Source organism: Argentina silus (assembly GCF_951799395.1).
Source record: "Argentina silus genome assembly, chromosome: 19".
Taxonomy (NCBI): Eukaryota; Metazoa; Chordata; class Actinopteri; order Argentiniformes; family Argentinidae; genus Argentina; species Argentina silus.
Window position 1 is genome coordinate 11,976,070 of NC_139673.1, and position 27,790 is coordinate 12,003,859.

The 27,790-nt window shown below is 45.4% G+C and overlaps 2 protein-coding genes across 2 annotated transcripts; both read right to left on the bottom strand.

The window, feature by feature from the left end:
- Positions 1-10,309: 10,309 nt before the first annotated feature.
- Positions 10,310-12,158, bottom strand: LOC310820106 (BTB/POZ domain-containing protein KCTD12-like). The gene has a single exon (XM_083691624.1). The coding sequence runs from the start codon at positions 12,133-12,135 to the stop codon at positions 11,263-11,265; it is 873 nt and encodes a 290-aa protein (XP_083547750.1). The 5' UTR covers positions 12,136-12,158; the 3' UTR covers positions 10,310-11,262.
- A 10,881-nt stretch (positions 12,159-23,039) lies between these two features.
- On the bottom strand, positions 23,040-27,774 carry LOC310819580 (high-affinity choline transporter 1-like; the record flags this gene model as incomplete). Its single annotated transcript, XM_083690885.1, has 8 exons — positions 23,040-23,705; positions 23,973-24,190; positions 25,072-25,225; positions 25,607-25,750; positions 26,275-26,423; positions 26,631-26,786; positions 26,948-27,061; positions 27,591-27,774. 8 exons carry the CDS (start codon positions 27,772-27,774, stop codon positions 23,040-23,042), a joined length of 1,785 nt encoding a protein of 594 aa, XP_083547011.1.
- Between the last annotated feature and the right edge of the window lie 16 nt (positions 27,775-27,790).

Below are 27,790 nucleotides of genomic sequence, written 5' to 3' on the forward strand. Positions count from 1 at the left end.
GAGTTTACCATGACCGTTGAATGTCAACGGTCCGTGGAGAACACTGAGGGGAATGTGTCCCAAAGGTCTTCATTACGGTAGAGATCCGTCACACGCTGACATGTTGAATCTGATTAGATTGGTTTTCTTTTGGCCAACGCACATTGGATAATTGGAAGCACTTAAATTTCATAAGATCTGAGGGGAAAGTTGAGTTAGAAATAGAACATTTGATGTCAAAGTCACGCTTGACCTGGGAGGACAGAACATCATGTGAAAGAACAGGTTCAGAAATTCAGAGGGGGAAAATAACATTATTGAATACAGACGTATTCATCTGGAATCAAAGAGCCGAACGCTGCATCAATTTGGACTGTATGACCTTTTAGTTAACTTCAGAGTTCAGAAATAAAGTGGGTGTATTCTGTATAAAAACATCATTTTCAGATCTTATTAAAATATTCCTCCTCTTCATATTTTTATACCTGTCTGTTTCCTGCCGGTCTTTTAGTTTGAATGCTGCCATGACGTTAGAGCGAAGGTGTCTGGCCTTTCCAAAAGGCGGGCATGAAATGGATATTTATTTACGGATCAGCGTAATAGCTGGGGTGATAGAGAAATACGGAGCAGGTTACAGGACGACAGGGAACAGGTTAATAGCTGGAGAGATATGGGAGTTTAATAGCTGGAGAGATAGGGAGCAGGTTAATAGCTGGAGAGATAGAGAGCACATTAATAGATAGAGAGATTGAGAGCACTGACCTTTCCTAACAGACCTGGGTGTGAGGAGAGGCTGTGTAGGAGGGAGACTGGAGGAGTTGTTACAGGTTGATAATGAATCACGTTGACGTAGGTAGAATCAATCATTCAATCACTCCCTTGGCTGCTATTCCACGACCAAGATACAGAAAAAAGGAAGGCTTGTTCTGAGATTGAAATGACATGAATAGGAAGTTTTGTTTTGTTAATTTTGCATTCGGCCAAACCCTGAAGCTAGTAGCTCGGATTAGAATGTGGTCTTGACTATACAGTACTGGGGTTCCAAAGGAGAATTACATTGACAATGAGAGAGAGAGAGAGAGAGATAGGGGGGAGACACAGAGACAGCTCCTTTTCACAGTCATCACAATAGCCTGTAGACTGTAGTTAAATAACCATCCTAATACAATCCCCTCCATTGTACACTACAGTACATAAATATACTGAATTGGAAATAATCAAGTTAGATACTTCTTTATCATTTAAATTTAAACCATTCCTGATACAGATTTCTAAGAAACTCTAATGGGTTGATGAATAACATAGTTAAACTCAGGAGCTAAAGCATTAACATAGTTCAGTTCAGGATTAGATAAACATAAGTGGGGTCTTCCTAACTGTCCTGTGCAGATGACATTGAATATATATCTCAACAGGCAGGTTCTGAAAACTGAGGAAAAACAGAGTTTGGCTCTTGGTCTTGTTCTCTCTCTCTCTTTCTGGCTCTCTCTTCTCCAGCTGAAGTGTTTGGCAAGGATGTGGAAAAGTGACTACTAGAGAGAGAGAGAATGTGAGAAAGAATGAAGGAGAGACAGAGAGAGAGAGAGAGAGGGAAGAAGAGGGAAAGAGAGAGGCATGTGTTCCCCTGTGGGATCACCAGAACTGTCTAGTTTCTGTATATATCTCATATATCACAGCACTCCTCAGTTGGGTATATTATGTGTGTGTGTGTGTGTGTGTGTGTATCCGTGGGAGGGATGTTTACAGAATATGACTAAAGGCCACAATAACACTTTCCACACTCAAAAAAGTATAATGTGTTGAATGGATTTTCTTTTACTTTTAGCGTACAGTAAATTCAGCAGAAACAAGTGAATTTGAATGTATTCTAAAGTACTCCTTACACCCTTTATTGATTCACTCTACTGTATCATATAATACATTATTCACACAGATCAGATAGAGAGTCATTCAAATGCATGACCAGCTTTGAGCAGACATGAATTCAGCCAATTGAATCCCCATATGGACGTTGTTAGGAATATCTGGTGATAACAGACGCCAGGTATCCCTGGTTTCTCGTTAGAACAATGAGATGAGACGACAGTTCAGATGGAATACGGGGTCATCACTGGGTCAGTCTCAGAACACCCACCCTCGGATTATGTCCAGGTCCGTTGTCATAGAGACTGCTTGGAGGGGAATAGACAGAGGGAAAGGTAGTGTTGGTCATGATGAATCGCCAGAGAGGAATATTCTGGAAGCTTTGCTTTTGTAGAAAGGACCAGGACACTCTGGTCTTCCTGAAGAAGAAGATAGTTCATTAATACTCTGAAGTTAGTTTAACCATTTATTACATGAGAATGGTAATACATTTACGCTTAACTAAGAGTACCCTGCCTGAACTAACACTATGCTCCATAGATTCAACTAACTATCAATAAACAGATGCAGTGCCCTCCATGAGTATTGGAAAGAGGAAGAATTGTGTATTCTTTTAGCTCTATATGCCAACAGTTTGGATTTGAAATCAAACAATTACTATGAGGTTAAAGTAGAGCTTTAATTCAGTGTTTTATTTTCCAGGATTGGTTTCACCATTTAGAAATTACAACCCTTTTTATACATTGTCACCTATTTCGTGGCACCAAAAGTATTGGAAAATTGGCTTGACAGGTGTTTCTGGTTAGAGAGCTGTCAATGTCTAGTATTTGCATTTGCCTTAGCCAAAACCTTAGACTTCCTAAAATCAACAAGAAAAATTCTTCCCACAGATCAGGAACACTCTCCAGGGGCAAGGCGTGAATGTGTCAGAGACCATCCAGAATACATCACAAGCCAAACTACAGAGTCTTCACTGCAAGGTGCAAACCACTAGTTATCTTAAAAAGGATGGTCAGGTTCCAGTGTTCTAAAAAGCGGTCTGGAGAGGTCTGGAAAATGGTCTTGTGAACAGATAAGAGGAATATTATCATGTCCCAGAGTGATTGCAAGAGGAAAGTTTGGAGAAAAAAGGAACTGCCTAAGATTTACAGCATACCACCTCATCTGTGAAACATGGTGTAGGGGGTGCGGTGCTATGGTTTGGGCATGTATAGCTGCCACAAGAACTGGCTAACTTGTCTGAATTGATGATGTTACTGCTGACAGCAGCAGCAGAATGTATTCTGAAGTCTTGTCTGCTCGAGTACAAGCAAATGCAGTCAGACAATGACCCCAAACATACTGCCATAGCAACTCAGGATTTTTTCAGGGCCAAAAAGCAGAACATTCTTGTCTGGCCAAGTCAAACTTCAGATTTAAATCCAATTGAACATTCATTTAATTTTAATTTAGGCAAAAGGACTTCAAAACAACCAACTGAAGATGGCTGCAGTACAAGCCAAGCAGAGCACCATGGGACAATGGGTTTCAGACTTCAGGCAGTTATGGCATCTAAAACATACGAAACATGAGTACTTTATTTGGCCGTTACATGACTTTTTTCCAATACTTTTGGAGTCCTGAAATAGGGGAGCATGTTTAAAAATGGCTGTACTTTTCTTCTAAATGGTGAACCCAATCTGGAAGAAAATTTTAATTAAATCTGACAATCTCTACTTTAACCTAATTGTAATAGTTTGACTTCAAATTCAAACTGTTGGAAAATAGAGCTAAAAGGAAACAAGACTTCCTCTTTCCAGTACCCCAACCTAACCCAAAACCTAAACCTAACCGGAGCAAACTGTTGCAATAGATAGTTAGTTGATAGTTTGTGCATCTGTAGACCATCTAGTGTACATGGCACGATCTAATTAAAGTGGGGTTGATAGTTTACAGTGGGATTCTGAGGGGGTTTAGACTTAATATTAAACTGTTAAACAGTAGGCTATATGGGTGGAAATGACTACGAAGAAGAACATGTTATCTAGCATGAAGACTTCACATCCCCAAAACTCAATTTCTTGGGTCTGCAGACACAGGTCCCAATCAGAATATTTCCAAAGCCTGTTTGTTTGTTGGTTGAATGGTTAGGTGTTTGACTGGGTGCCAGAGAGACACTGTTTAACGATGTTATATGGTACAATACATAATGTTAGAATGGTGATGTCTTCAACAGGCAGGTGCCATCACTTCATCTGTGTGTGTTTGTGTGTGTGTGATGCGTGATGCGTGATGCGTGATGCAGCCGTTCAGATTAGAAACCCGTTTAGAGCCTTGAGCATATCATACTGAACACAGGATAAAGCAGAGAGAGAGAGAGAGAGAAAGAGAGAGAGAAAGGGGAAGAGATGACCCGGTAATTTGCCTGCAGAAAATTCAATTCAGCGTCTCATAAACAACAAATAAGGCTGATAAACACTTGGGCGCTCCCTGGGCCAATCATATGTACTGCAGCAGACAAAGCTGCTCCTCAGACAAGCTGATTAAAGCTGGAATGAATGGAAGTCCTGATTAGAAGGACAAGCATGTTCTTTATCAACAGACCTGCGTCAACGCTGATCGCCAAGGAGATACGGCCGGCCCCATGTCTGTCTGTCTGTCTGTCTGTCTGTCTGTCTGTCTGTCTGTCTGTCTGTTTGTGTGTCTGTGTGCCTGTCTGTCCATCCATCCGTCCGTCCGTCCATCTGTCCCTCATCATCGCCACGGGAACGTTGGTTGCTTCCCGCGGACGGCTGGGGATTGGCTGAAAAATGAGAGGATGGAATCTTATCGGCATGATGTCCAGGGAAGCAGGAAGTGGGTGGGGCTATGGAGGGGATAGAGGGGGTCTGCAGAGTGTCTCAATCTGTTGAACCCTGTGATGGTCTGGTAGACATTCTCCAGACCACACAACTGACAGACAGACACACAAACAGAGAGACAGACAGGCAGGCAGACTGGCAGGCAGGCAGGTCAGCAGACAGGCAGACATGCAGACAGAGAGACAGACACACAGACAGATAGAGAGAAAGGCAGGCAGACAGACAAGTTAGACAGAGAAACAGACAGACACAGACAGATATGCAGACAGGCAGGCAGAGAGATAGAAAAACAGACATGAAGACAGACAGACAGATAACGGACATCTTCCAAGCATAAGAATGTGCTGTATCTCTATCTGTGTATATAACTGTGGTTCTGGCCTAGGCTTTTCGTTTTAAAGCCTGAAACTGATAAACAGATACGGCCCAGCTTTAGATGCTGCAGTGTTGATCCCTCAGGGGTAGAAGGTATTTACATGAATATGATTAAAGAGAGGAGAGATGAGGAGATGCTTTGTATTAAAGGGCACCAAAAAAACCTCTTTGAATTATGAATAGCTCTTTATTTTATGTGTCCTTCTCTGAGATGTTGGAATGCAGACTCAATAATCACTTTAATATGACATTTCGACATGCACACACGCACGCACACATGCTAGCACACACATAAGCATGCAAGCATGCATGCAAGCACGCACACACGCACACACACACACACACACACACACACACACTCCCCCAGCAGTACTAGGAGTAGAGGATAGTGAGGGGTTAATAGGAAGAGGTTAAGGTAGTTGATCCACAGCCTCAGAATGAGCTCCCTCTGTCTCTTGGCTTTTCAGACAAACCCAAGAGGAGGGAGGCTGTGTTCCTTTCTAAAAAGGGACCTCTGTCAGCCCTCCGCGGGGGTGGAGGATGCTCCTTCTCCTCCGCTGAGCTCTCATCCGCTGTTCCTTCTCCTCCGCTGCGCTCTCATCCTCTGTTCCCCGCGGTTGATTGATGCCGGCGGCCTTTACGAGGCTTTGGCGGGCTCAGCTGCTTCGTGGTGAGCAGCACCGGTCCACTGCTGGGTGCAGGCATGAGCAAAGACAGGCGACATTTACACAGTAACGTGCCCCCGTCACAGGGATTTACTGTATCACACAACGCTGAGGGCAGGGGAGGGGGGACGCGAGGACAGAGAGAGGAGAGGATATGAGGACTGGGAGTTAGGGAAGGAGGGAGGTAGGGAGAAGGAGAGAGAGAGAGAGAGAGAGAGAGAGAGAGAGAGAAAAAGAGAGCGAGAGATTGTCGTCACTGTAGAGCCAGAGAGACTGGTATGTGAAGATGAAGAAAAGCACTGGCTTTATGTATTATTGATTTTTCCTTATGAACACAGAGTATGTTATTAGAGGACAGATATTGGTGTATTCCCTGAGAGATCATCTGCTGTGCCCCTGTCTGGCTGGTGTCACTGTTGCTGGGGTAGAACTGTGTGTGTGTGTGTGTGTGTGTGTGTGTGTGTGTGTGTGTGTGTGTGTGTGTGTGTGTGTGTGTGTGTGTGTGTGTGTGCGTGTGTGCGTGTGCGTGTGTGCGTGTGTGCGTGTGTGCGTGTGTGCGGGTGCGCGTGTGCGCGCGTGTGTGTGTGTGTGTGAAAGATTTATAAAGATTCATGACACTTTCTACATTTCCTTCACCTGCTCTCTGAGGGATTCTTTACAATGGACTTTTGTTCTGCTGTCAGAACATGACATTCGCATTAAACTTTCCAAACTTTCCCAACTTTACTTTTGCTTGTCATTACTGAGATTTTGCAGAAGGAAGATGGTCAAGTGATCAGTGAAAACAGTACTGTTACAGAACATTACACAACATGGTCTAGTCAGTTTGTTGTGTTTGAGGAACAACATGTGAAAGTGGATGGGAGTGCACACACAGGATAGGGGGCAGCTGATGTGAAGGTGTAGACAGAGGGAGATTATGTCTGTCAGTAGATAACTGTCTGTATGTCAACAGTCAGGTTTCATACAGAAATGGCTATGGTTTGGTTATTATACAATAGTCTGGTTGGAGTACAGCACAGTACAGTATATCCCAATGAAATTGAAGCATCAAAGTCACTGTGACGTTCACACAGGGACTCACACAGACCTTGTCTGTCCCCCAGTGATACATGTGACCCCTGGAGAATGACCCCCTCAGGCCTCTGCACACAACGCTCTCCTCTCTCATTCCCACTCTCCATCTCTCCCCCACCCTCCCTGACATACTCTACCCTTCTCATTGTGTGCTGACCTAAGATCTCTCTCTCTCTCTCTCTCTCTCTCTCTCTCTCTCTCTCTCTCTCTCTATCTCTATCTCTATCTCTCTCTCACACACACACACACACACACACACTCCGTCTCTCTCCAAAACAAACAACCTCATGGCTACCAGAGTGTTGTTTAGACACTCTATGGTGTTTGTGCAACAGACGCACACATACTGCTTGGTTACAGACCAGGCTTGATTGGTTGGCAAACAGCAGCAAATTGAGTCAACAGCAGCCCAAGCCCCTCTGAGTATGCAGCACACAACACATCTATATTATCTACCCTGCTTCCATAAGCACATCGGTGCAAAGCTGAAGCCTGGGTCAGCAGAATCTCCAGTGTGTGTTATGTGTAGCGGAGGTGATTTGGAATCACGCTCTCATGACGAGGTAGCCCTGTCTGAGACGTAAATGAGGATGATCGAACCCCGTCCGTTACATTTGGGATGTTTCAACACGCTAAGTGGATGACCATAAGCCTGTGTTTGTTTAGTTAAGTGTGTGTCCTAATAGTGCAGAGCGGAAGACTGGACTGTGTGGAGTGTGTTTGTGAGGTAGTGGAGTGTGTGTGTGTGTGTGTGTTCTGATACCAGGCACTAGCAGAATGTAGAGTGGCTGATGGTCCTGAACCATCTGGTTTCTTGTTTGTTCAGTCAGGGTTAATTTCCTCTCCAACCAAGAGCAGATTTTGGATGGCATGCATTTTTCTCTCTGAACCTCTCAATCTCATTCCACAGTTGCCATTCTCAAATTGAGAGGCTTTGGCCTTTCTTACACTCGCTGAATAATCAGAGAAACAATATCCATGCTGCTCATACCTACTAGCTGAAACATATGTGTTTGCATCAAATGAATTTCCAACACAAAAGACTCAGACTGTCAGAGGGAGACTATCACATCCTGAAGTGCTCATTAATCTGTGGTTTTCTCTCATCTGGTGTCCTGCTATTGTTCTGGTGAACGTCTGTTTGAATCCCTGCCGAGGACATTTCATATAACACAAGGAAAATAACGAGAGAATTTTTGTTTTATTTTTCCACAATAGGAACTAGATGTCTGTTGTCCTGCTGTCAAGACCTCGGTTCAGTGCTAGGATAGGCAACCTCAACAGGGTAGACCTACATTATAAATGGCAATAGGTGTCAGCCAGTACAGTATATCTATGAAATGAATGTTGTGGGATTTCCGAAAATCTATTCTCATGAGGGGACTGTATGAAGGAGTCCATCTGTTCTCCTCTGGATGGAGACAGTGTGTATCCGGTCTGGCAGCGTTGGCTGAGTGTTGCATATCTACTCTCAGCGCTAACCTAACCCATCCCATCCTATCCTATCCTATCCTATCTTATCCTACCCTATCCTATCCTATCCTATCCTATCCTAAGCTATCCTATTCTATTCTATCCTATTCTACTTTATTCAAATAATTCCACAGAGACAGAGAGAAGTCCAAGGAGACACTAGGACAGGGTTAGATTTAGGCTTAGACTTAGACAGGGTTAGACTTAGACTTAGGCAGGGTTAGACTTAGACTTAGGCAGGGTTAGACCTTTCTAATGGAACACTTGTTGATCAGCTGTGTGCTACACTACCTAGATGATTTCAATGGGGAGAGGGGGGATGGTGGTAAAGGTCTGGAGGCTTGTTGTTCTGTCTGGTAGCTAGTGGAACTACGCTCCATGTTCCAGCACAGTGTGGTTTCACCGTTATTGTGCCTCTGCTCTGACACAGCGGATTGGCACTCTCTCTATGTGAGTCAGCAAGCTTCTGCATCCTGTTGCTGCCACCGACACACTGCTGTCATAGAAAACAAACACTCTGCGAAATATACAGAATAGGATAGAGACCCAATTGAGTTGAATTGAGTTTAATTCAATATCATTTTATTGTCCATTACACAAGGGAACGGAAATTCCCCTTTCTCCCCCGAGACACACAGATGTAGCCCCATAGACGTACACATCCACAGAGATGATTTGTGTCATGCACCGTGAGAGGAGAGGAGTCGATAAATATAGAATATTAGTCGCTAACTTGAATCGTCTGCCTTTGACCGCATGAAACAAGGCATACTGTAGCTTGGAGGGCTATCCAAACATCTGGGAACTTGGCAGCCTAATACGCTCACATGGTTATGTACTATGCTGTATGTATTCATAAGAATGAATAGGAAGCCAAAAAAGGAATTGGGAAAATCAATGCATCAGCTTATGCAGGCATCGAACCAACAATAACTATATTGTTTTATCTTGATTAGATTTGGATGCATTTTGAGGATATAGGACAATTAGTTGTTTGTTATGTTTTGTACATTAGACCTCAGAGAAATGGGTCTGACTGTGAGTCTTTGTTGACCAGACCAATGACAGGACTTCCTGATTCTGCCGACAGAGAGGAAGAGAAGAAGATCATCTTTTCCTGTTCCTGTGCAGATGGTTGTATTCGCTGGCACAAGATAGGAGGTTCAGCTCTTGCAAATATATTAAAAGCAGTAGACAGTGTGTGTGTGTGTGTGTGTGTGTGTGTGTGTGTGTGTGTGTGTGTGTGTGTGTGTGTGTGTGTGTGTGTGTGTGTTGAGGTGAGGTGGGTGGAGGAGTGTGGGTGGACACTTGTTGCAAGATGTGTAGGACTGCAACCAGCATGTAAATGATGAAACTCAGATGATGTTCTGAGATTGGTTGACCGTTCTAGAGTAAGACATCTTTCCTCACAGGGGATTAAAGTCTTGTTCCTGACACAAAAAAAAAACTCCTGTCAACACTAACTAAGTGGTTCAAGACTGTAACTTGTTTAGACTGGGAGGTTAGCATGTATGTGAAGCCTTGTCATGTGTTATTATGCTGTCTGCCTGTCTGACATCACATAATGCATTCACATACTGTACCCATACACAACCCAGTAGACTCTATGTATTAGAAAATGAGAAGTGTTTTATGAACATGAATAACAATGAGAAGTAGGCCTGGAGCACGTTGTGTTGTTACGGACTAGAGGCACAATGTGAGTTGTTGCTGACATACAGCCTGTAAGAGGAAGTCCCTGCAGCTTCTTACTCAAAGCACAAAGCTCTACTCTCTGGGTGGTTTCCACATTTCCCCCCAAGGTTTCAAACCAACTGTTTTTTGAATGGACAGATACATGACTTTCCTAGACACACAATGGACTAGCAGAAAAAAAGCCTTGTTTTTTTTTCCGTTTCTGTCCTAGTTAGGTCCAAGTAATGTCCAAAGGAATCAAATTCCATACTCATTCATTATCATTATCATCAGCGGGATGATGCCATAATCATTCCCCACAAAACCCCCAATCCCACAGTTTCACCCAACAACATACGACAGAAATATAATTTGCATATTCATACGAATATTAGTTTTATTTATTATTTTTTTATTTTGAAAATGTATTAATTTGAAAATTATTTTTATTTTATTTTCAGTTTGAGAACAGAGAACATTAACACAAATAAGGCAACTTGCACTGTACAGCACAGGCCTGTCGGGCAAAGGAAAGAAACAAAACATGTTATCCTCTCTCTCTCTTTCTCTCTCTCTCTCTGGATATCAATAATCTGGTATAAGTCCTGTCAGAAATACTCAAGAATAATAGTTTTAGTAGAAGAAGGGAAGTAAATACATACTGTATGCCTACTTTTGAGTCAATGAACCTGTGTGTGTAGAAATTCTCTAAATTACATAAGGACTTTTTTTCCTGATGTGCAAGAAACTGACAGAAAATTGCAAAATAGGTTTGGGGGGCCAGGCCTGAACGTTTCATACAGCTAATGTAGTTAGTCTGAGTGAGTATAGGACTTAGTGAAAAATATCATGCATGGGTGTGTAGGCCTATAGGTCTCTATTAACTGAATCAGAGAGAGAACGGCATACTGATAACTGTGAAAACTGACACATACCTGGAATGTATGGAGGAAAAGCCAATATTATGACCAAATAGCTGACTGTAGGCCTATACTGCGCTAGGCCTAGGCTACACAGCCTAGGTATTCCATATCGAATTCCAAATACATTTCCACGAAACAAGAAAGACCTGGGGCTAGCCATGAACATCAATATTTACATAACTTTATATATTTTCCGAATCATCATCATCATCAGTACAAAATAAACGTACCCACCGCTGGGTTGTTCATTTACCCAGGTAAAAGTGAGGAAGAGAACATAAAGAAACATCATTCTGCAAAAACAGTTTTCGCTTCTCAATTTCAGTATAGGCTATGTTGCCATGGTGAATATGAGATAAGCTCAGGGTCCGAGTCCAACGGCCTTTCTAACGGTTACTCGCGGGAAAACACGTACTCGGTGTAGCTGGTCCAGATTTTGTCCTCGTTCGGGTCGTTGCTTGTGTACGCGCACGTACCCGTGGAGCTGCAAGCCACCATGTGGAACCCGACCTCCGCGAGCCGGTCGAAAGCCTGCTCGAGGAAATTATACTTCAGGTAGTAGCGCGAGGTGTACCTCTCCGGGGGTCTGTCCGGGTCTCTACTCTCGTTCAGAGTGTCACCGAAAACTTCTTTGGCCAGCGACGTCTTTGCGCACACCGTTATCCGGGCCACCCTCCTGAATTTAGCGTCAGTTTGAATATCCCTCCCGATGGTATACGAGCCTCTGTACCCGACGGTGATGTAGCCAGCAGACTTGCCCTGGAGCGGGGAGCGGGAACCGGTGCTCGGGCTGCTCACCACAGCGGACGCGTAGCGCGCACTGTCCGATACTGCGGTGGTGGTGATGCTGGAGGAACCGAGAGCGCACGCGAGCGCAGCTTCCTCCGGGTCACCGCCGACCTCCTCACCGAGAGAGTTGTCCTTACTGACGGTGGCGGGTCTGAGGCGCTTGGAGAGCTCATGGAGCTGGAAAAAGTCGGCTTCCTTCTGAAGTCTCCTCCTCTCTTTGAAGAAGTCAGGCAGAACTAGGTTAGAGTCCCGCAGGTAATCCAAAATATAACGGAAGAGATGACCGTCCCGGTCGAAGAAGTAGCGCCCTTTGCTGTCCCGTGCCAAGTCCCGGGGACTTCGTTGGCTAAACGTAGTCCATAATAGAGAGTTGGGGACGGAGACTAAAGTCGCATGTCGAGTTACATACATCTGTCCACCGACGTTTAGTTCTATGATTTCAGGAAATGAGGCTCCCTGGCTGTCGCTTTGTGCCATGTCTGCTGTGCGTATTAGTCTCCTCCGACAGTCCAGGAAAATGAAAATACCAGGGTTCAACTGTAATGGTTTGTTTATATTGGTCGGGGTTGCGTGGGAGGAGGAGGCGGACAGTGATATTTCTGAACTGTTAACTCTTCATGGATACTGCGACCTCTATCACACATCTCTATCATAACCTATAAGCTATAAATGCAGACAAGTCTTTGTTAAAGGCAGGCTCTTTTTTATACAGAGGCCTAAATATTTAAGAGGGAAGTAACAGTCATACAATTGATGAAATTATATGAAACGTAATAAATGTATAAATGTTAAAATTTAAATCCCCACAATCCATCTTACAGAATAACTAATTTAGATCAATAGACTATTGATCAGAGGATCCAAACGTTTATCCTCTTCCTCTCTCCCGTTGCTTTGTGCCTCTAACATCTCAATTATGTATTCTCATTTATATTCCGCTAAAATAACAATTTACCTGACAGAGAGATATTGGCACGGCTGACCCATACTGTGCACAATAATGTGACACACACCACTCTCCATGTCCCTCCTTCACAGAAGCCACAGAGGGAAGAGAAGAGCATATAGAGAGAAGCCTTGCAATAAAATGGTTGAGAGCGACCTCAAGTGGGCATTTTACAAAAGCGCACATTTGGGGTTTCGACATTCTGGAGTGTCATTTCACATGTGCCTGTGCTGTATCAATCCCATAAGGGCCTGTAGGCCCCCTCTCACACACACACACACACACACACACACACACACACACACACACACACACACACACACACACAATGCCATACTATGCCCATTTAAGAAGGCCTGATCTCATGTCTCTGTCTCTATTAAAGGTCATGGAGCATAATGACAGGGGGCTAATTGGACATGAGGAAGGATGAACACCATGTAGGTCTCTCTGTGTTCTCTGTCCCTCTGTTCTCTTTGACTTGCAGTTATAGAGGTGATAAAGATGTAACCCCTTCTGTCTGGGGGAAGGTAAGAGGCCTTTGTGTGTGTGTGTGTGTGTGTGTGTGTGTGTGTGTGTGTGTGTGTGTGTGTGGGTGGGTGGGTGGGTGCGTGGGTGCGTGGGTGGGTGGGTGGGTGGGTGTATGTGTGTGTGTGTCTCCCTCTCCCCTCTGCAGTGAACTGTATCATCCTATCATCCTCTTTTCTTCTTTCTTCTCCTTCCTTGGTTTGTTCCCCCTCTTTCCCCACACCATTCTCCTTCCTCTCTTCTCCTCAGCCCTCCTATCACCAGTTTTTTTTGTCTTTCCTTTTCGTCCTTTTCCTTTTCTTTGCTCCGTTTCTTTCTATCTGTATACGTGGGGATTATATTCTCATTGTTTAATCCTCTATGGTGCTCCTGCTGTAAACATTACGCCTGACTGAATGAAATTGGTGCTGAGCATACTTGGTAACCATAGACCATGTTGTGTGTGTGTGTTAATCAAGCCTGATTGATTGATTCAATTACATTATTACTCTGTGCCAAGTGCTACCTTTAACTGATATCATTAGTTACCAAGACGTTTGTGATACACAAGCTCATTTGACAACCTCATTTGTTCTGATGACTGACTGTTCATGAAGGTTTTTGAATGACTGGTTTTGACACCGATAAGATATGGCTGCTTACTGGTTTGCAACATGGAAATGAGGCTGATGAAGGAAGACTGCTTTGAGCTACAGTGTGTGTGTGTGTGTGTGTGTGTGTGTGTGTGTGTGTGTGTGTGTGTGTGTGTGTGTGTTTGGGTTACTCTCCCTTTCTTCACCCGTCCATCAGATGGTCCGTCATGTGACCTAGCTGACACGGGGGCTGTATTCTGACGTGACACCCAGTCAGACTGTCAGTCAGGCTAGAAGAGAGTGTGACCCGTTTCTGACCCATCTCCCCCTCTTCCCCTGACTCCCTCCTCTCCCCCCTCTGACCCATCTCCCCCCACACCACAACAACCCCCCCCCCCCCCCCTCTCAGTTTTGTTTTCGTTCTCACACCATCTTTCGTGGTCTCCTCCCTGCCTTTGTCGCAGAGATAAGATGACAAGAAAGAGAACTCGTCACATTTCTCACACTTTTTATTCTTTTCCTTGCTCTCTCGAGGGTGAAGTATTAGCTGGAGTCCTTGTTGTTTTAGGTGTTGTGATCAGTGAGGATTGAGGGCAGAATGCAGTGAGGATTTTTCTTTTCATGCAGCTGATGTCTAAAGTACGCGGATGGATGAATGAGTTTGGTCTGAGCGTGAGGGGTTTGATGGAGAGTAGTGTAGCCCTCATATGTAGTGTCAAGATGAGAGAGGGAGAGATAGAGAGAAGCCAACTGAAACTGAGCAATTAAGAGAGGAGAAGAGGAGTGGAGGGGAGAGTGAGAGTGAAAGAGAGGGAGACAAGCAGGAGAGAGAGAATAAGGGTGTGTTAGAGAGGGAGGGATAGAGGGCGAGAGAGAAAGAGGAAAAACATGAAAGGGCTAGAGAGAGAGAGAGAGAGAGACCTTTGAGCCATTATGCAACAGCTACTTTATCCGTTTCCAAGTGAAGTGTCTGTTCTCCCCTGATAGGTGCCATTACCAATCTTGATTTAAACTGCTAGTCTCTCTTAAGAGCTTCTCTCCGATGGAGGGAGGTGATCTTTCAGACCTCACTATCAGATCTCAGATCTCCCCGTCTCTCTCTCTCTCTCTCTCTCTCTCTCCTCTTCTCCCAGAGCCCTAGGCAGGCCTGGTCCCCAGTGGTGCATTCATTAGGACTGATCTTTACCATCTCCATCTCATAACAGACCAAAATAAACAACAACAAGTTTGTGATATTCTCTGGCATTCTTCTCCTCCTGATTATCTTCTTCTCTGGTGATTATGCATCCGGTGATGCTCGGGTTCTGTTGGACGCTGACTGACTTAATTAGCTAATCCATCACTTTGGAATGTGACATTTAGGTACTAGCGATGGTAAACAAAGACAAAGGAAAACAGAGGAGAGGAGAGGTTGAGATATTGAGAAGAGAGAGGTGCTGTTATGGTGAAGACTGTAGATACATCCAGGTGATCTATTAGACTGCCCTGCATTAGCCAGCTTGTTTCTTGCTCCGGTGCTACTCTGTTGTATAGCTGTTCTGTTTTGACTGGTGCTGTTTTCCTACCTCTGCACTACGCTAAAGATAAATATGGTCACACACACACACACACACACACACACACACACACACACACACACACACACACACACACACTCGTAGGTCCCCTTGACTGATACATCTTGTCGGCCCAAAGCGGGGGCAGTCCCTCGGATCGGAACACTAATGACAATATAAGTCACATGCCAGGCGTCCCCTGTCTGATTTGGTTCATGCTGGGTCACAGCACTGCCTGATGGGATAGCTGTGTACAGTAGTTGTCTGTTTCCCTGGGCTGGAGGAGGACTGGCGTCTCTTTAGACCACAAAGTCTAAGTGACGGCTGCTTCGGGAAAGGCTTCTCCGTAGTTTGAAGTCTTGTAATTCTGACGGCTCAGTTGGTTGGCTCAGTTTCCGGTTTAGACCTCATACTATAGATTCAGTGTATGTCTTGACCAGGGGAGGCTGGTGGAGGTAGAAATCGGAGGACGGGCTCATTGTAATGCATGGAATGGAACGAGGAATGGTGTTAAAGACATATGTTGGATACCAATCCTCATTCCATTCCATGCATTACAACGAGCCCGTCGTCCGATTTCTACCTCCACCAGCCTCCCCTGGTCTTGACTAGCAGTTGCTCTCGTTCAAGTAAAGGTGCAGAGCAAGGAACGGACTCTGTGCTGTTGACCTCGTAGGCTCCTATTCCTCTGAGAGAATAAACTCAGGAAGAGCCATTGTGACAGAGGCTTCATCACAGAGACACTGACTGATGTGGAAGCAGCCTGCGGCCCTCATGCACGGTGCTGCGTGTGTCACTTTTCAAGTGAGATGGCATATTTACCCTCTCATCATACTTGCCCGTCCTCCGCTCCCTCCTCCCACCACTCTACAGTGATATACTGTTCCTTTCATCTCACACACATGCGCACACATGCGCACACACACGCACACGCGCACGCACACACACGCTGCTTGTTATAATGCAACCCAGCCGAGGCGCAGGAACCAGATTTGACTCAGGAACATGTAGACATGTTGAAAGCTGACTATTGGCAGAGTATACTGCTCACCAGTTTCATAGCCTTCAGCATAGTATCCACGCTCTAGCCCCAGGCACCCCTGAAGGCCAAAACTCTACTGTTTAAATACATCAATTTTCCCACCCTAACAGGACTAAACCAATTGCCTTTCACACAGGGGGTTGTAAGTGGTCCTTAACCTAAACAGGTAAGTTTTCCAACATTTCCATTTTCAATTAAACACTTCAGTTCTATTTAGAAAAGCTAAGCTTAAGGTAAGCTTAAGGTATATTCTACATTTACTAAAATATCCAAACACCATGCTGAATAATACAAATCCCATCATTTCCCTCCCATCGCCGATGGTAGTGCCCAGTGACGTCATCATCGTGCAACGCTCTCTATTAGCCAGCGTTCGCCTAGTAACTGCGTGTATGCTTCCGGGAACTTATCGTAGATGTAAATCTACATGAATGTAGTAAGGGTAAGGGGATAGGGGTAAGGACTTATCTGAATGTGTGATCAGATGTGCAATCAGATGTGTCGGAAAGCCGCATCGTCACGGTGCTCCATCCCTTGGTGACCTCGGGCCTATAACTCTGTTGTGGCTCCACCCAGCTCCACCTTCTCTGGTCAGCTGACTGTGTGTGTGTGTGTGTGTGTATGTGTGTGTGTGTGTGTGTGTGTGTGTGTGTGTGTGTGTGTGTGTGTGTGTGTGTGCGTGTGTGCGTGTGTGTGTGTGTGTGAGGGGTGTATTCGTCACCCTTTCTCAGGGTTATGTCTGCAACCTTGTGGTCCTCAATCAGCTCTAATGGATCCTCTGGCTCCTGCTCAGCCCTGCTACAGATACTAAAGACACAGCTGCCCCCCCCCCCCCCCCCCCCCCACACACACACACACACACACACACACACACACACACATGCTGACAATGAGAGAGAGAGAGAGAGAGATGGGACATGCATTTTAATAAAGGAGAGAGAATGACCCTCATAACATTCACTTCCTGTCGTCATTGTCCTCTGTTTCTTTTCTCTGGGCGTCACCATTCAATCAGGAAGAAAGGACCAACATGCCGACGATCCTCCTCACACTGGACCAGCTGAAACCTCTTTACATGACATTACAGTGGCAGGGGCAGGAGGGAGATGACAACAAAAATAAACGTACCCGTTAAAAAAGTATAGCTCAAAAGATGGCACATACTGTACGATTGAATTAGATTTAAAATAAAACATTGTTGTTTGAGCATCACACTTAATACTAAACACCAGCCACTGGCAACAGAGAAGCTTCTATAGGCAACCGGCCATAGGGGTTTACAGAGGGTTTAGATTGCATATGTCCCATCTTGCCTGGCTCTCTCTTCGTCACAGTCCTCCCCCGCCCGTGCCCCCACCCCCCCATTTACACACACACACACACACACACACACACACACACACACACACACACACACACACACACACTTCATGCAGCCCCCAGGGACCTCTATGCTGTCCTGAGTGAACAGGACCCTTGGGGCCACTTCTCTCTAGTCAAGGTGGAGGGTCGAGCGGTGTGCATTAGTCTCCCCAGTGACTCTGAATGGGATGAAAATCCCCTCCTCCCTTGATTCATGTCTTTAGAAACGCTATGGCCTGGAGGGGGCCAACGTGCATGGCAGATAAAAAGCTCCTCAGAGTGAATGAAGTAACAGACAGACAGACAGACAGACAGACAGACAGACAGACAGACAGACAGACAGACAGACAGACACACAAATGCTCAGGACACCACTGAGGAGAGTGGATGTTCCTGCTAAGGCTGGTACTGAACACGCCAGCATGACAAGAATCAGGTTCAGATTTTTTTATTCATCTAATTGGCCAGAAATAAAGGTAGCTCTGTGGTGAAATTGGCCCCATGTCTGGGTTAGTCACAATACCTCCCCACCAATACCTCCCTCTGAACCATTCCATTCCTAGTGATTCATTAAATAGTCGACAGATCCCTATTACTCCCCAGCTGTATAAGAGCACCCCAGAGATTCTCTCTCTGTCTCATTCCTGCGGACTGGGGAGTGTGTGTGCGTCTGTGTGTATCTGTGTGTGTGTGTGTGTGTGTGTGTGTGTGTGTGTGTGTGTGTGTGTGTGTGTGTGTGTGTGTGTGTGTGCGCGTGCGCATGCATGTGTGCGCATGCGTGTGTGTGTGTGTGTGTGTGTGTGTGTGTGTGTGTGTGTGTGTGTGTGTGTGTATGTGTGTGTGTGTGTGTGTGTAATAGTCTGGCTGTGGACCACAGAAGCATAATTAGGTTTAGCAGGCATGATTAGATAAGGCCAGTATGCCCCTACTCATCTAATCTCAAGATTTGACGTTCCTTTATTGATACAAATGGACGAGATGGATCACAGTCTTGTATCAGGGGGGGAGGAAAATAGGTAACATTGTGTGTGTGTGTGTGTGTGTGTGTGTGTGTGTGTGTGTGTGTGTGTGTGTGTGTGTGTGTGTGTGTGTGTGTGTGTGTGTGTGTGTGTGTGTGTGTGTGTGTGTGTGTGTGTGTGTGTGTATGTGTCTACAATTGCTGTACTCTTCCCTTCCCTTCAGTTTTCTCTCTTTTCTCTGCCTTTTCCTCTACCTTTCTCTTACGTAGTACACCTCCCTATTCTACCCAGCCATCCCTCTTCCACCCTCTCCTCCTGTCCCCATTTTTCAATTAGATGTCTTGTAATTCCATTAGAAGGAACATCACTTAAGGGGGACATAAATAGTCGTCGTGCCGACCGTTGCCGTGCTGGCGGAGAAGCAGCAGATATGAGATATAGATAATTTACGTCAGACAGACCCACCAGGAAGAGAATACAGAGAGAGAATCAAACTTTTTTTTTTTCATCTGGATGATATTTGTTTACATTATTGGAGATAGATATGTTGAAGATAATATGTCCTTGAGGGTCATTCGTACAGTACTTTCTCTTGGTCTTTAATAAATGATCTGCTTTTCAGCTGACTGAATTCTTAGTCTTTAAATTGAATTGAAACAACATGTAAATAGATACATCGATTAATATATACAAAGATACCTTTCATTCCACTGCTGAGCTTGTTGGTAGACCATATGTGACAGTTTGACCAGTCTTGACAGGGTCTTGGGGTGGAGGGGGGCAGGGGAGTGATGGGGCGAGAGTGTGGGGGGGAGGTGAGGATGATGGGGGGACATCCCTGTTGTGTCATGTGGGGTCCCTGTCTAGTTCGACAGCCTGCCCCCCCCCCCCTGTCAAAGTGAGCCCTACACTAGGACTCAGGGGGGCTGTGAGGGCACAAGGAAAGAGAACGTAGAACTGTAACAGACATGTCAGTTGTGCCATAGCAGTGTACTGGCAGACTACCTTCATCCCAGGAACCAACAACTCCGCTCTTCTCTGGTTGTGCTCTAGTGGTCATTTACTGCAGTAGACAACATATCCCAACATAGATGCAATGAATTACAGTTCATCATAGTTCATCTAAAGGTATCAATGAATTACATTGGAAGCAGTAAACCCAGACCCCCAGGCTACAGAGACCTGTCTGTCTGTGTCCGTCCGTCTGTCTGTCTGTCTGTCCTCTCCAGTGATATGAGAATGCCTGCTACATTAGGAGAAGTCTTATCTCCAGTAGAGTCTCTAATCGCTGTGATATCATCTCCCGGCGTGTCGGAACTGAGGGAAGTAGTCTGGCGGGACTCTGTTTCCCAGAATGCCCTGTTATCTGCCTGCAGGTTTGTCCAGGAAGTTGATTAGATTAGAGTAGATAACAGGCATCTTCTGGTACCCGAGGGACGGCGTCATACATTACTACATACCATTAAACTCTCTCTCTCTCTCTCTCTCTCTCTCTCTCTCTCTCTCTCTCTAAGCTTCCCCATGACGCTGATCTTAGGTCAGTTTTTCGAACCACTAAGGTAAAGGTTAGGCGAGGAGACGTTTATCCAGGCGTTCTACAGGTCAAAGGTCGATTGAACTGAGAGATCAATAACTTCAACTTCCTCTCTAACAGGGTGTAAATGATTAAGCCAACGTCACGTCAGGAGAGTGACACTGGCAGAGCTACTGTAAGCTCCATAGCTTTGAAGCCAAGACCTCTTACACTGTACTTGTGTCGTAACACTGTAAGTACTCTACTACAGTAAGAGGACAGAAGGGGAGAGGAGAGGAGAGAAGGAGAGGAAAAGAGAGGAGAGGAAAGAAGAGGATAAGCATTTTTTGTAGCATTTTTCTGACGCCATACAAACCAGTCCATTCAGCATTTACCAGCCCCAGGCCGGTAGCAGATGATACATCTAACAGGTACAGATGACCCTGAGTCTAACCAGCAATATTATAATACACCCTAACATCAGCATGGTCTGAGAGAGAGACAACAAGTTACGCCACAACCAAGCTTCATTAAAACCCTAACAGGATGCCAATGTCAATGACACGTCTCCGAGGACTTTTATAGTATCTCCATGTTTAATAATATACCCATGAATGAATGAGTCGCCACTGGGCAGTTTCCAAATGCTATTCTCATTCTTAACGTCAATGGGCACCACTTTCCTCTTCCACTCCCTCCCTCCCTTCCCTCCCTTCCCCCAAAAATATAAGTGGATTGACTTTTGGCTGAGTGTGAGTTTTCCATCATAATTATCATGAGTGCTGGTCTCTTCTGTGAACGAGGCTCGACCCTCGGCAGTGTCTCCTGGATCCATCTCTCTCTCTCTCTCTCTCTCTCTCTCTCTCTCTCTCTCTCTCTCTCTCTTTATGGGATTGGGTCCCAAGGACACCATGGAGGACAGGGTGTGACGATGGTGGGTGGGTGGGTGGGTGGTGCCTTTGCGTCATTCCCCTCTGGGGCGATGGCTCTAAGAGGCTACATTCACCCCACCCCGACTCCAACCTCCTCCCTCCAGCCTTCCATCTTGAACCACTCCCACACCCCCCCTGCCCCCCCCCCCCCCTCCATCCCAGACGAGTACAGCACTTAAGGTAATGTAAATAACGAGAGGTTATTTTAAGACGCTGTCTTTTCATTGCGGTCCGTGACAGGGACAAAGACGCAAGCGGAGCGTTGTAATTTCTGTCACGTTTTTCGGCCATGTTCTTTTCTCTCTCTCTTTCTCTCTCTCTCTCTTCGTTCCCCGGCTAGCTAGCCGTAGCTGAGTGGCTCCAACAGTCTAACAGCTTCGACAGATTTAACAGTCTCTTCTCACGTAGAACGAACAAGTTGTTTTTAAAATCCATTTTAAAACAGACACTAAACACAGATTACAGTAATATTTGTTCCAATAACAGCAATAAAACAGAAACAAGAAATTGTTAAGTAATATAATTTATTCAATTTCATCATAGTTTCTTTTAAGACATCAAAAAATACGAATAAATACATATATCTCTATCTGGAACCAGCCCTAATAATATTACAGTAACATTTACTGTTCAACTTTTGCAAATCACACACACAAAAGAACACACAGCGGTTTACTGTACTGTACATTTCCACTACGTTTGGATGACATGAGATAGTTGAGCTTATATTCATATTCAAGTCGTTGTTCAGTAAGGCCTTCTACAGACCTTCACCAATACAGTCACAGCACAGCAGAGACACTGTGAACATACCACAGAAGCCATCTCACCCATTTCATTAAGGCGATTATTACTAGATCACTATAAATACGTCATTGTCTGATTTAATTTATATTGATTGATAACATGAAATAAAAAATTGGCATAAAAATAACAACATTTTTGCTGCAAGTATACAGTGCTTTAAGTCATCTACTATAGTGTATATTTTCTGTATATTTTCTACTCAAGATGATATGGTAAATGGAAGATTTTATGAGGGGGAGGAAATCATGAATGAAATTCATGATTTCAAATCTTCTCACTGATAAGGATCTATACATTTTGTTTAGGATATACAGTTTGTTCACAGTAAGAGTGATTTAACACCCAGAGCCAGTCATATACATGTGGAGGGAACACAGGAAGGTTACCTTATCACTGAATATATCCAGAAATCATATTTGATGGTTCTAATTATCAATCAAATTGACCATCTGATTCTCTGATCATTGAATCTGTTTTGTTTTTCTTTTACACCTTGGAGCAATTTATTGCCCGTTCAGACAAACAATTAATTTATCAAAAGATGATTTAATCCGTTGTTGAGAAATAATGATTAACAGGAACTACGGTACAGTTGTTCACTTCATTCTTAAAATAATACAATAAATATATATTATCTTTCCACATTTCTATTTATAGCTTGATGTTCATTTTGCCTCAGTGATATTCTTATTGTATCCAGACAGACGTGACAGGACTTTAGATCCCTGTTCACTGTCCAACATGTTATTGCTTTGTCCCATAGGTACCAACTGTCAGCTCAGCTCCTCGACTCACACGAACACAGACCAGAGATACAGTGAGACAGGTCTCATACGTACCAACCTGAGGTCCCTGCTCCAGTCACAGTCACAGTCACGACCACGGAGACGAGTGTCTTGTCTTTTGTCTCTTTTCAATGACTTGTTCTCCTCAACAGCTCCTCTTAGTTGCTTTAATCGTTCCATCGTATATGTCTCCAGTCATGAACAAAAACTATATTCTTCCATAATTCATGGCAAAGTGACAAAATTAATAAATGTGTTTCTTTTGTCTTATATCGTATATAGGAGGATGGAGGGGCAGGGTGTATTGTACAGTGTGGGGGGGGGGGGGGGGCACGCTGTAGCCTTTATCCCAAGGGAGAGGGTATGCGTAGTTTGTCAGTTAGTGCGTTAATGTGTTGTCGTGATCGGGGGAGTCGAGGCTGCAGTCCTCGTCCTCCTCCACGACCAGCGTGTCCTTCCTGGTGAAGGTGGAGGCGATGGTGACGCTGAGGCGCTTGACGGGCGCCAGCTCCGACAGCACGATGGTGTTGCGGTTGACCAGCGTGGTCTTGTCCATGATGTCGGCGCTGTGCTTGGACACCACGGCGTCCAGGAAGTCGTACTTGTGCGACACCGTCCCGCTCTCAAACAGGTACTTGGTCAGGTAGGAGAAGGCTACGTTGCCCAGGAACGACGCCAACATGGACACCGTCTTGAAGGGGAACTTCTGGACGACCACCTTCTCTATCTTTCCGGTCATGTGGTGGACGCGGTCCTCCAGGTCCCAGCCTGGGTAGTAAATGAAGGGGGGCAGGGAGAGGTAGGGCTCCCCCCCGCCGATACGCAGCACCACGCCGAACAGGTAGGCAGCCACGGAGCCATAAGTGTTGGTGCCCTTGACGAAGAGGACGCTGAGCAGCTGGGGGAAGATGATGACGTAGACCAGGTCTGAGCTCAGGTACCACAGGCCATACACCGTTCCCGTTAGCAACGCCATCGCCGTGGCCAACCCCCCGAACACGAAGATGGTGATCCTCATGACCCACACGATCTCACGGTCCGACGCCTGGGACACACACACATATGGAGACATTAATATATAGCTACACAGTACACACACACACACACGCGCGTACACACACACACACACACACACACACACACACACACACACTGAGTAATGGGTAACATTTACTTGAATTTCACATCTACATTTCCTAAATGTCATGTCTTTGTGAAAAGCATCAATAAATTCAATATCCATTCTGCTAGCCCTGGACAAAACCAGGCCGTTTTGGTTGTTTGGTGTTATGACATCATAACGGCCCCTCACCGATTGGCGGAAGGCCATCTGGTAGATGTTCCTGGCAAACATGGAGCTGGCCGACAGGATGGAGGAGTCGGCTGATGACATCACAGCTGCGGAGACCGCCCCGAGACCAAAGAAGGAGACGAAGGGGGGGCACAGGTGCTGGAGGACGATGGGAAGGATCATGTCCGCCTGGTCTCTCGCTTTAGGAGACATGGAACCGTAGGTCGTCTGATTCCAGTCTGAGGAACATCAGGAGAACAATACACACATGGTCAGAGGAAGCTAGAACCACAACTGGGTCTAAGGAACTTTGAACTACTGTTAGCTCACTGAACTAAAGCCCACAGCTTTGAGAGCTATTGTAAGTCTAACAATAGTACAGTATGTACTGTAGGCTTGCCTCAGCCTTTGAAAGGATGCTTGGCATTTCTAGGTAGCTGATCTAAGTGGATGTCATCTCTGGGTATTAACACATCTCCTAAAGCCCACAGATCGGTTTCTGTCACTGCTCCCTCGGTAAGGCAGAGTACAGTCAATGACTCACCAGGACTTTGATGCCACCAAACCTGCAGATCAAAAGTAATGTGGTCCCCAGTTTCCCTTAGATGTAATATTTACGTAGTTCACATCGTTAAACGGATAGCTGCTGGATAATGCATGAAGGGAACCAGCTGTCGTTATTTACTGGGCTTTACCAGATCTGAGAGAAACATGGTGCCACCCAGAGGTGCCCCCTGGACACACACACACACACACACACACACACACACACACACACACACACACACACACACACACACACACACACACGCAGGCGCACACTGCACACATCTGGGGCACATCTGGAGTCACAATTCTTTTACCAGGATGTCTTAATCAGATGGTTCCAAATGTGGAAAGGAAAACAACTCCAGAGCTAAGATAAAAAAGCTACTGTGAGGGCCCTGTGAGGGTCACACTGTGAGGGCCCCTACCAAGGTGTGTGTGTGTGTGTGTGTGTGTGTGTGTGTGTGTGTGTGTGTGTGTGTGCGTGTGTGCGCGTGCGTGCGCGTGCGCGTGCGTGCGTGCTCACCACTTTGTGTGTGTGTGTGTGTGTGCGTGTGTGCGTGCGTGCGCTCACCTGTGGAGGCCCCTATAGCTCCTATGAGAACGGAGGGCACAGCCATGACGAGGCAGCCGAAGGCGGCGATGAAGGAGAGGACCTGGGCGTAGGTAGCTGAAGAGGCAGAAAGAACCCGTTGAAAATACACCTGCCAGGGAATCCCCCCCAACATCTAGAAACAGAAACGCAGTAGTGAATACAGACACCAGACAACAGACACACAACAGACAGCAGAGAGCAGACAGAGACGCGCACAGCCCCAGAGATAGAACTCAACTAGCTTTCAAAAGGTAACTGTCATGACAAGCTAGAATTACGAAAGAGTCGGGGAAGCACAGCCAGATCAACACTTACACACAGGCGGTGAGTGGCTCAGCTTGCACAATAATAAACTGTCGGCTACAGTATATTGTATAATTGTACTGTACTGTAAATGCAAGATATGAGTGTAGAATCATTGTAGAATCACTGAACGAGAGTAACCAACATACAGTCTCCACAGGGTAACTGAACAGTAAAGGTAAAAGAGTGTTGCTCCAGCTGCCACACGTACCAGCAGACAGAAGTTGTCCACCCAGACCCAGGTGTCTTCTCCCTTGATGTTTCCCTTCCAGGGGGCCTGGTACACCTGCTTCACGGCCGTCAACGTGATGTCCGTCACTGCGGGGTTGGTCAGGGCAAACGGCACGCTCACCCACTGGGATGGGCAGAAGAGAAACAGACACAGTCAGGATAAAACGGTGCAGTATTGTATCGGAGAAAAAGACGTAGTATTTCAGACTGTCGCTAAAAGGAAGTGAATGTGAATGGAACGTGCTGCTGTAATGTGTGGCTGTCACAGCTGTGAAGGATGTCATTGTTCTCAGAGCAAATATCTTATTTAGTGCAGTATGCTCCAGTGCACTGCTCAGCGCTGGGTTGGGCTTTAACAGTGGAGGGGAGTGAGAGATGCAGGACACACACCTCTCTCATTTTTAAATTCACATTTTACTAATTAGGCAGACGCTCTTATCCAGAGCATCACAATCAATGCAATCAAAAGGAAGGTTTTCTATAAGAATTTACAGTGCTAGAGAAAGGGAAGAAAACAATTGCTATTTAGTCATTTTATTTGATATTCTCCGTAGTGACTCACCACCAGACCCAGCATACCTTTGAAATGTTGGATCTTTTTGATGCTGGTTTCTGCTTATTTGTGAAATAAATGCCCAACTGACTCACCAGGCCCAGGAAGATACAGAAGAGCTGGACCACGTCAGTGTAGGCTACAGAGTACAGCCCTCCCACCAGGGTATAGAAGATGGCGATGAGGGCTGAAATCACCACCGACATCTTGATGTTGATGTCCACTATGACACTCAGGGTGGCTCCTATAGATAGACAGACAGACAGACAGACAGACAGACAGACAGACAGAGAGACAGGGTCAGTACAGTGACTATAACTGTGGGTATTCAATCTCCCCTCTCTCTCTCTCTCTCTCTCTCTCTCTCTCTCTCTCACACACACATTTTCATTGAAGCATACTGATCATATATGATCCCCCCAGCCCCCCCTATAGATTATCCATAACTGACCTAGGGCGGACAAGATGGCGGCTGACCAGAAGATCTCGCCCATGAGGGCAGGTATGAACAACAGGCCTCCCATCCGCTTCCCGTAAAGCTGCTGGAACGGGTCGAGCATCGTAACGTAACCTCGGGAGCGCATGGGCTTGGCGAAAAACAGACCACCTGCACACGGAGAGATGCTTGGTTTGCAGGATGTATGATAGAAAGTAAGTATTCCAAATTTAATTTCAGAAGTAGCGCTGTATTTGGCTTTAACTATTTTAAAATGAACTTTTGTAAATGTATACGGATTCTGTCGGAATGTGATGCGATGCTTGACTTACCAACAACCAGACTTAGCGCATATCCAAAAGGAGCTTGCGCCCAAGCTAAGCCGTATCCAGGTAGATACACGTATTCAGCTGTACCGTTGATGTATCCCCCTCCAACCCAGGTCGCTAAAAACACGTGATAATATATATGCCATTTACCTGACGCTTTTATCCAAAGCGACTTACATTGCAGTGAGTGCATACATTTTTCAGTATATATGGTGCCAGCGTGAATCAACCCCGCAACCTTAGCGTTGTTAACGCCATACTCTACCAACTGAGCCACAGTGAAAACATATATAGTCAAATCCACAGTAGTTCATAAAACACGATAAAGTTAGCCAAGTGAGGTACAACCAAATTAAAATTTCATTCTTGAATATTAATGTTTGAATACATTCATAAGAATCCTATTGCAATAATAACAACAATATATATATATATGCACACACACACACACACACACACACACACACACACACACACACACACACACACACACACACGAGAGATTTAAGTTCAAGTATTATGTCTGACTAGCATTTATGACATTTAAAATAGAAAATCGTAATTGCATTCATGAATGCATGTAAACCATACTGTAGCATTGCCAACGAAAGTCACTTGTCTTCTTCACACAGACATGTAAACTCACCGGTCATGGTAAATCCCCCCACGAATAACCCGATGTCCCTCCCGCCGACCATGATAGTTTCACTCCGGTCAGTGCCCTCCGCCTCCCCGGAATGCTTGTTCTTCCATGCCGCCCAGATGCCCACGCACAGGATGAGCAAATAGAAGATAGCGATCGCCACCAGTCCTTCCACATGGATAGTCATCGTCGCTCCCGCTGAG